Genomic DNA, 9,674 nt, shown 5'->3' with positions numbered 1-9,674 from the left:
GCTGTCTGGGGTATGTGTGTACCTGTGCGTGTGTGTGCGCGCGTGCACCAGTACACATGTGTATGGGGGGCCTGTAGGCATGCACCAGTCCACATATGCTCTGAGTTCAGGATATACTTGCAAAGCCAAGTCATGGGTAGACACGTGTGGGTCAGGAGAGCCTAGCGGAGCCTGGCTTTCCCAGGTCTCAGGGCAGATGCCCACCACCGGCACCGGCCCCAGAGCAGAGAGGCATGTCTTCGGAGCTTTGCCCAGAGCATAAGTGACACCATGAGTCTTTTAGCTCGATTTATTTTCACAAGACAGACAAATCAGACCCTGGAATAGCTCTTGGTTCTGACAAGAGTTTTTTTCTTTATAAAGAAGGGTTCCTGGGTTTTCTCCACAGAGTGAATTTGCTTTTACAAAAAAATAGTTTTTGATATATACATGCCTACTTTGGAAACCTTTTTGTCCTAGATGGCTTTTCAGACTGGTTTTTATGCAGAGGGGTCAGTGAGCATGCTTTAGGCACCAGCTGATCTTTCTGCCTTGCTTTCGCCTGACCATCGCTCTGCTTGAGTTCCCTTCCAAAAGCAACTTTCACAAGATGGGGAGGCTCATAGAGTGTCATCACAGGACGGTCTCGAGAAACAGTCCAAGCCTCAGGGTGCCTGCAGGCAGGGAACCCAAGGGCCAGAAGTGCCCAGGGAAAACCCTCCGCGGGCCAGCAGCACAGGGACAGGAGGAGGCAGGCAGTCACTGTCTCATAGTGTGGATATTTTATCCCTCGCTTTCACAGCAGCAATTTCAATAAACAAGCATGACGCCCACAGCATTCTATCTAGAAAATACCGCCGCTCAGGCAGGCTCGAGCACACCCGAGCACAAAGCAACCTTTGCAGCACACGGCAAGTGCAGCCAGTTCTCACGGGATACAGGCGTTTAGAGTCGAAGTTAGCTCCCACCCCCACCCCCCACCCCCGACAGGCTCCCATAGACCAAAAATACCGCTCTCCTCCACTACACAAAGCAGTAGCAAAATTGTAAAAACGAAGTGTACAAAAGGAAGCATCCATATAGTACATTTGCACCCTGTATACAATTTATCACCCTTTGAAGCTGGCCAACGGTCAGGTACGGCAGAGGATCAATATTGGAAAAAGAATGCCGACATCTGTCCCTCACATTTCGGTCGATGGTTTGTGTTGTTTTCCAAAGAGAGAGATTTTCATTTACAGTTACAGTACTTGCTGACGATCGTTATGATTCAGAAGCCAGTTGAATTTCCTGGTATGTAGGCAAGGAACATTTGATTGTCACCACGTACAATTCTGAGACAATAAATACGAGTAGATCAGATGCACTTCTTCATGGCATCAAGTAACTCCAGTTAACACAATTTAGTGCATTTCAGTATCTCATTCACAGTTCCACTTCTGTCCAAAATACTTTTGCAAACAAAAAGTTAAGAAACTGAAAAGTTTATAGGAAAAGAAAACTCCCAGTGAACTTGTCATCACAAAGCTTCAGATTTTAAAGCATTTCAATTGTCTTTGAAAGGAGGGTGCGGCTGCCGCCAGCCTGACCGGAATCAACTGCCCTGAGTTCCTGGGTTCCCCCGAGGGCTCTTATTTCCTTCCGGGGCATTTGTAGGAATGCCTCCATTGCACTGAGTCAGCTAGTGGCCAGTGCTGGGGGTGAACTCAGTTCATGCATGTCCACCCCTGCATCAAGCAGAATGTAGTGTGACATCACCTACCCCAAAAAGGTCCCAGCTTATGTGCGTCCTGACCCTGACATGCAAGGATGCGGAACCCACAGGAAAGTCTGCCTGCCTGCAGCACCACTCACGGCCCAGGACAAGTCCGGGGGTGTCAGGGGTGTGGCTGGCCCCAAGGGCACTGGGGAGAGGCTTGCCTTTGCCCAGGAGCTAACTTGCTAGAGAGGGGCAGGCACGTAGAGGGGGGACATGCCGTCTTCAGAGGGAAGCAGGTGGGCACGTTGGGCTGACGGTTTTAACCCCTAAGCCTGGTTACACTGCCAGGGGAAACCACAAGGTACCACTGCCTGCCACGGTGCGTGCCAGGGCTGCATGCAGCTGTGGTGAGAAACTCACAGCACATGGTACACAAGGGTCAGCTCAGCTGAAAGTCAGTCGGGCTCCGAAGACTCTATGTGGCTTGTCTCTAGGTGTCTCAGGCAGAGACAAAGCAACATGCAGAGAGGGACTTGTTCTTCAAATCTGACACGAACAGGGGTCACATGGGTGTGGACAGCTTGGAGACAGCGCCTGACCTGCACGTGACTGCATGCACCACTCTTCTGCAGGTGGACATCGGTGCTCAGCGGCTGAGTTAGAGTGAAAAAGAGCACGTGCCACGGCGCACACAGGGGTGGGGGGTGACCGGGCAAACAAGGCGGAGATTCCAAACTGCCCTGGCAGGCGGTCACGCCTGCGGCACCTTTACAAGCAAGTACTACTCATGTCGCTGATTCAAGTCATTACTGAGCAGTTCATACAGAGACCATCTCTTCAGTCTGACTCTGCTTCTCAGTGGGGGGCTGTGGCTCAGACAGGGCTGTGCGTCCAGCACACTGTCACCAAGGAGCTGATGACCAGGGTCACTTCTTTGGGGTTAAAAATCCTGTCAGTGGTCTCCCCTGAGCAGGTAAGCCTTTCCCCAGCGTCTGCTCACCTGTTCCAGGGCTGTCACAGGACCATGAGAGGGGCACCTATCACACGGCCACTGTGCTGCAGTGGTGCAGGCACCCCAGAAGCCCCTGGAACCCCCCAGAGGGACGGCTGGACACACAAGGAGGGCCCAGGACCCAGACTCTACTTGCCAGGCGGCACCAGGACACGTGTGTCGGCAACAGAAGACACAGCACCGGGGCCTGAGCTGAGAAATACACCATCCCGCGGCCTGGACTCAGAACTCGGCCTTCACCGGGCACCTGTGGGAGGGACCCAAGGCCTGGAGCTGCTGCCTTTCGTCTCTCCAGTGGGAGTGGGGCTGGCTCTGGACGCTGCTGCAGCAACAAAGCTACACCTCCAGAGGCTCAGCAAACCTCTCCCCTGGCAGAGCGGTCACCCAACACCGTGGATTCCTGGTCCCGCCCGATCCGACCTGGGGCCACATGTGCTGGATCTGGAGTGCATCCTCCCCGGTGGTGACCAGGAGGACTGTCCCAACACTCAGCCTGATTCTGGACAATGAGAACATCAGTAACAAAGGGGGTAAAGGAAAAGAAGTAAGAAAAGCACTGTTCTGAGATTTATTAATTTAAAAAAACTAAAGGAGCCTCCCCCCTCTTCCCTCTGAAGTGGATGAAAAGCAAGATCCACCCCTCCAAAAAAAAAAAAAAAAACATTCATGGTGTAATTTTTATTGCTCTCAAAGGGCTTGGTATTCAAATGCACAAGCTAATCTTTGTTAAATCAGAAGGAAGTCACTGAGATTTAAAACCTACACGTGGTCTCAATCTCCATTCACCCAGGAGTCTTCACAGCTGGTTACTGACTCAGTATAGAATTTACATATTGTGTATCAATTTCAAGGGGAGGGAACTTGGCTAGGAAGCAAGAACTATTAATTAAATGGTAAAAGATCTAAATTTGCACTTTCCAGGTAATGTAGCTTCACAGTAGTGCCCTTCAACTTCTTCCTTTAAGCTCTTCAGGGATGAGTGGATTAGCAAATGACACACACACACACACACAGGTGAGCAGCATGTTGTGTGAAGAAAAACAAGATCTAAGGGAGCCGCTCACCCAGGTGGAAGTGGCCTTACTGCGTGCCAGGCTCCACGCCCGAAGGGAAGCGGGAGGCAAGCTTTGGGGCAGAGGGCGGCTGGCTTCCACACTGTCTCAGTGCCCACCCTCGAGAGGACATGTGTGCCTTCGGGGTCACTGTGAGTGAGCACAGAACTGCGGGGCACGTCCCTGCGACCTTGGTGCCATTACCAAGGTCACCGACCCAAAATTCAATAGTGTCACTATAAAGGCGATCTGCTGTTTCCACAGGTCTCCCCAGAATTCAGACTTAGGGCCAATGCATAATTATTTTTTTCAGTTTGGTTTATAATTTTGCCCATTCCTCTTTCTTTCATTCCACGCCCCCCACCCCAGAAAATTCAACCTGCCTCTATTTTGAATGCTGGTTACAGGACAGCAGAGATAACACCCATTATTTTTCTTTCCCTTATTAAAAAAGATGAGGGGAGTGTGACTTTAAAAAAGCAAGTTGAAAGTTTAAGAAGAAAGTTGGATGCAGGCGGGTGGCGGAGCTGGAGGGGCGGCCCAGGTCCACCCTGCTGGGCAACCCCAAGGCTTCCAGCCCCGCCAGGCCAAGAGGCCCAAGAGTGCAGGAAACGCCTCCCTTTGGCTGCAGGCTGGAGAGGATGCTGCCCAGATACTAGGGACTCCCCTGCCTCCCCCAAAGGCCAACATCCTCCAGGACACACGCACCTGCTCAGAAGGGAGGTGACGGAGTGGGGAAGGCTCCCCACCTCTGGTTTCCATCAGGTCAACTGTGAAAACAAAACCTTTAAAAAGCTCAGTGTTAACAGTCTCCAATCACCTTTAGAAGACAGGGTGATGTGACACCGCCTTTTCAAAGTATCTGCCAGCCCTGCGGCCGAGGTCTCTCCAGTGCATAGCGCCCCTGGCGCACCGGCCCTGCTGGGGGTGGGGGGCCGGCCCCCTGCAGCCCTGTCCCCGGTGGGATGAAAGGCCGCTGTCCGCCGGGAGCAAGGGGGACAGGAGCTAAGCTCCGGGCATGGGCAGAATTGGACATCTCACCGCGTTTTCTCTGGCTCCACTCGCTTTAAAACGGATTCAAGGTGTCAGCAGGTAGGCGCTCCGGGGGAGGGGGCGTGTCCCGCCGCAGCCCCGCCCCGTGTGCTTTTCGCCAGGCCACGTCCCCGCCGCCCGGAGGCCGGGTGCGGGCTGGTAGCGGCCGGTAGGTGCTCTGGGGGCCTGGGGACCCAGGCACACAGTTCTCAGCGGGAGCAGGGTAGAGTCCGCAGGGGGTGCAGGGGAAGAGGCGAGGGCCGGGGGAAATTCCCAAGAAAATCGATAAAAACCGAAAACGGGATCTAAGCGCGAGAAGAGAACGTTTCCAAAGCCTCCCTCGGGCCGGGGGAGCCCCCATATCCCTGGGGGCGGGAGCGGCCGCCCCCCAGAGCAGGCGCTCAGCCCGGCTCTCCTGCGCAGGGGCGAGGCTGGCGTCTCCATCTGCAGGTCTGCCGACCGCTTTACTCTTGGCTCAAGTTTTATTGGTCAATATTAGTCACCAGTTAATAAGAAAAATAGTTTCTAAGTGTCTTTTTCCCCCGCTCTAGGTGCGTTGTTCTGTTTTTAATTGAGTTAATTGGATACCACCGTCAGGTTATGTGTGCTCAATCACAGCCATTAATTACTCCTTTTTCTTAAATTCTTGGTTTCCATAGCTGGAGCCTTTTTCTATTTCAGTCACTCCTATTAGTCGGCGGACTCCAAAGGAAGCTTTAAAACAGGAAAAAGGCTAGGTTAGCTGATCGCCTTGCCATCAACCTGGAAAAGTCGCTATGGGGGGAGGGGCCTGCCTTTGACCTCAGACTTTCCTGGGAGCGAGGGGCGGCGGGTCCTCTGCCCTTCTCCCACCCAGTCAGCCTGTGGGGTTGGGTAGCGGGGAGCAGCGGTGGGTATGGGCCCATTGAGGCCTGCAGTTCTCAGCCAGGGCTGAGGGGCTGCAGTGCCTGACACTTAGTGCCCCTGCGACTGCTACAGCGCAAGCAATGGCAGTGTCCTGGGGAACCTCGGCCCAGCATGCCAGCCCACGCCCCCAGCCACCCAAGTGCAAACCCAGTGGCCAGGACCCTCCCCACGCAGCTCTTGGCCCGAGATGCCAGGCAGGCGGCAGGCCGGCTGGCCAGCCTTCTGGAATCTGGTGGAGGTCGTCATGGCCCCGGGGCTCAGTGGTCAGAGATGCTCTCTGAGGCTGGCAAGGCTCGGCCTGGATCCCGGCTGCCGGGTGACCGTCTCCAGGCCTGGGCATGGCCACCAGCACACGGAAGGCTCCCTCCCACCCTTGAGCCACGCCATCATTCCCCTTCATTACCTGCCCCGACAAACCCCAGGAACGTCAGGATCAGGAGCGGGGATCCACTGGCAAAGACGCCCAAAACAAAACTGAAGAGAGGAGACAGGAGGAGCGTGGCCCAGAAGAGGAAGTTGAGGAGCGTCCATGGCCGGCGGGTGGGTTTGAACTGCTGCCCAGGAAACACACCCTTCTGGTTATATATCTCCTGCAGCGCATCCTGAAAGAGTCAACCAGAACAGTGGCCTTCATGTGCTGTTGTTATAACCCAAAAGCAAGAAATGACTCTAAAGTGGATGGACCACATGACACGGGCCACGGGATGAAGCTGACATGACATTCATCTGTGGTTGGCTTATATCAAAAGCTTGAGAAACATAAACCCTTCGATCAGGCAAGTTTCCTAGGAAAATGATCAGCTCGTGCCTGGGCACAATAGGCACCTCCAAGCCCCAGGACTGCAGCATCTGCTGGGCCCTGCACCATCTCTGGCGACACCTCCAGAGCGAGGGTGGCAGCCACCGCTGCTGGGAGTCCATGGCCCGCCGGCTGGGTCACGCACAGAAAGCTGCTTAACCTCTCCTTCCTCCGTGTCCTGGCAGCTAATGATGGCAGGACAGGGAGCAGGTGAGGACGTGACAGCATCCTCGACAGGGAGATGGGGCCACATTACACACCGAGCGGCAGCTGCCTGACTGAGCAGCCGAGATGCCGAGACAGACTTCTCTGCAGCTACGACATGTCACGTGCCAGCAAGGACATACACTCACGATAGTCTGAGTTTTCTGAAGAACCTAAGTGCCATACAATTCCATATAAATAAAAATATGTATGATGAGGCATGTGTCTGGGGCCAAGTCTGGAAAAAGATGAACACCCACGTGATCTTAATCACCTCAGGGGCTTGGGTCTCACCTCTTCTCACCTTTTTCTGTTTTATTTTCTGCATTTAGCTTCTTCAGCTATGTTTGGGATTACATTACAAACAGGGCAGGGGTCTTGACAAATACCCAGTGTCACAGCCTCTTCCAGTGTGTGGTCAGACACCAGCTGCCCTTGCCAACCCAGGGGGCATGGGGCGGGCACCATAGTCCTGAGAGCTCAGGAGCAGCTGCAACCCTTACATCTGTGAGGACACCTCAGGGTGCCCACACGTGCCCCCCAACCCCGAGGGCCCTTCCCGTGGGGTTCCAGAACATTTTCAAGCCCGTTTGTTCAGCCCGCTCTACTCTGCCCGCCTGCCCCTAAGCAGATGATGCAGATGGTGGTAGTCTCTCCCGTCCCGACCAGTCAGCCATTCCTCACACATCCAAAGGCCAGTGCGGTCTCCTTCCCCAGGAGGGTTTACGCCTGCACCCCGTGCTTGGGCACCTCTATGACAATGTCCGGGACCGCTCCTGTGCTGTGTGCTTTTCTGTGAGTAGCATCACATCACACGCCCACCGCAGTCTGCTTTTCGTACACCTTTCTCAAGATTCAGTTAGACTGAGAATATGCCTGCAGTTCATTCATTTTAACTGAATCCCAGAAAATGAATAAACAATGTGTCTATGTTCTAATAATGCACTTTTAGGTTATTTCTCACTTTCTGCTAAATAAGCAAATACTGTTTCTGGGAGATGTCACTCTTCTTTGTAAGAGGTTCCAACTTTTAAAAACTAACCCTGATCCGGAGACACACTCTCCTTTGCACCCTCATGCATGTCTTTCTGCCCATCCACCATGGGATGCACACACACTGTATTCCTTCTTTTAATTGGTCAGCCTTGCCCGAGGTTTTCCATTTTATTAATATGCTTAAAGAAATCTTTTGGTGCACTGGTTCCTCTTTTGTAGTTTTGTTTTCTGCTTAAAAAGTTTATGCTGTTATTATTTTCTTTGTTCCCTGTTTATCCTATTTCATGTATGTTTCTGTAATACATGTTTGTGTGCATGTGTACACATATGTATGTACATACATTCTTTTTATTGATCCCATCCCTGACTTGTGTTTCTTGAACCTGACAAAACCCGTGTTCTTCAACTCTGGAAGTCTTATGGTTATCCCTGACAACTGCGCTTTATCATTCTTCCCACCTGATCCTCTGGTGGGATAATTGTTACCTTCTGGACATCTGTGTAGCCTCTGGATCTTTTAACTTTCCTTTTATGTTTTCACTTCCTCTGTGATACATGCTGCGTAATTTCCTTGAAACCTTTGTTGATGTTATTTGCTAAGCTGTATTCAACTCCTTGGGACCTCAGGGACTGCAGCATACCAAGTTTCTCTGTCCTTCACTATCTCCTGGAGTTTACGCTCACGTCCATTGAGTCAGTAGTACTATCTAGCCATCTCATCCTCTGCCATCCTCTTCTCCTTTTGTCTTCAGTCTTTCCCAGCATCAGGGTCTTTTCCAATGAGTTGGCTCTTCGCATCAGGTGGCCAAAGTATTGAAGTTTCAGCTTCAGCATCAGTCCTTCCAATGAATAGTCAGGACTGATTTCCTTTAGGATTGACTGGTTTGATTTCCTTGGAGTCCAAGGGACTCTTCAAGGGTCTTCTGCAGCACCACAACTCGAAAGTATCAATTCTTCAGTGCTCAGCCTTCTTTATGGTCCGACCTTCACATCCTTACATGACTACTGGAAAAACCCTAGCTTTGACTATATGGACCTTTGTCAGCCAAGTGATGTCTCTGCATTGTCTAGGTTTACCGTAGCCTTCTTTTTAAGGAGCAAGCACCTTTTAATTTCATGGCTGCAGTCACCATCCGCAGTGATTTGGAAGCCCAAGAAAATAAAATCTGTCACTGCTTCCACTTTTCCGCCTGCTATATGCTATGAACTGATGAGACCAAATGCCATGATCTTAATTTTTTGAATGCTGAATTTCAAGCCATCTTTTTCACTCTCCTCTTTCATCAAGAGGTTCTTTAGTCCCTTTTCACTTTCTGCCATGAGGGTGGTGTTATCTGCATATCTGGGTTGTTGATATTTCTCCCAGCAGTCTTGATTCCAGCTTCTAATTCTCTCTTCAGCTGTATCAAATCTTCTATCTAATCTGTTAACTAAGATTTTACTGTCAATTACTAGATTTCTCATGCCTGTCTATCTTACTTGGGTTTTCCTCAAATCTGTTCCATTTTTCATAGGCCTTATTCTTTTGTTTTCAATCCCTTCTTCTTTTATTTGTCACTTTTTATTTTTGGCTGTGCCGGGTCTTTGTTGTTGCCCGTGCTCTTTCTCCAGTCGTGGTGAGTGGGGGCGACTGGTTGCGTGTGCAGGCTTCTCATTGCCGTGGCTTCTCCTGTTGCACAGCGTGGGCTCTAGGGCGCACAGGCTTCAGTAGTTGTGCCACACGAGCTCAGCAGTGGCACATGGGCTTAGCGGCCCCAAGGCACGTGGAATCTGCTCGGACCAGGGATTGAACTCATGACCCCTGCATTGGCAGGTGGATTCTTCCCCACTGGACCACCAGGGAAGTCCTCAATCCCTTCTTTTTCGCTTAGTCATTTCAAGCAAGCTGATCTGAGTCTCTGCCAAGTAGTAGTTCCACAGCTGAAGTTTCGGGAGGTTTAATCTTCTGTCTGCTTGTCGTGCCCGCGCATGGCGGGTCTCGGTTACGAGCGCGTC

General features: G+C 51.8%; 1 protein-coding gene across 3 annotated transcripts in view; it reads right to left on the bottom strand.

Annotated features, from left to right (window-relative positions):
- Positions 1-274: 274 nt before the first annotated feature.
- AGPAT3 (1-acylglycerol-3-phosphate O-acyltransferase 3) overlaps positions 275-9,674 on the bottom strand; it is an 89,048-nt gene continuing 79,648 nt past the window's right edge. For all 3 annotated transcript variants that reach the window (XM_070376853.1, XM_070376845.1, XM_070376851.1), the window contains 2 exons: positions 6,084-6,282; positions 275-5,488 (listed from right to left, as the gene is read on the bottom strand). In XM_070376853.1, the coding sequence (XP_070232954.1) occupies positions 5,400-5,488; positions 6,084-6,282 (288 nt within the window). In that variant the 3' untranslated portion in view covers positions 275-5,399. The remainder of the gene's footprint in view (positions 5,489-6,083; positions 6,283-9,674) is intronic.

The sequence above is a fragment of the Bos mutus genome, chromosome 1 (genome assembly GCF_027580195.1).
Source record: "Bos mutus isolate GX-2022 chromosome 1, NWIPB_WYAK_1.1, whole genome shotgun sequence".
In the NCBI taxonomy this organism is placed as follows: Eukaryota; Metazoa; Chordata; class Mammalia; order Artiodactyla; family Bovidae; genus Bos; species Bos mutus.
The sequence above is the reverse complement of the archived record's forward strand: the minus strand, read 5'-3'. Positions and strand labels throughout refer to the sequence as shown.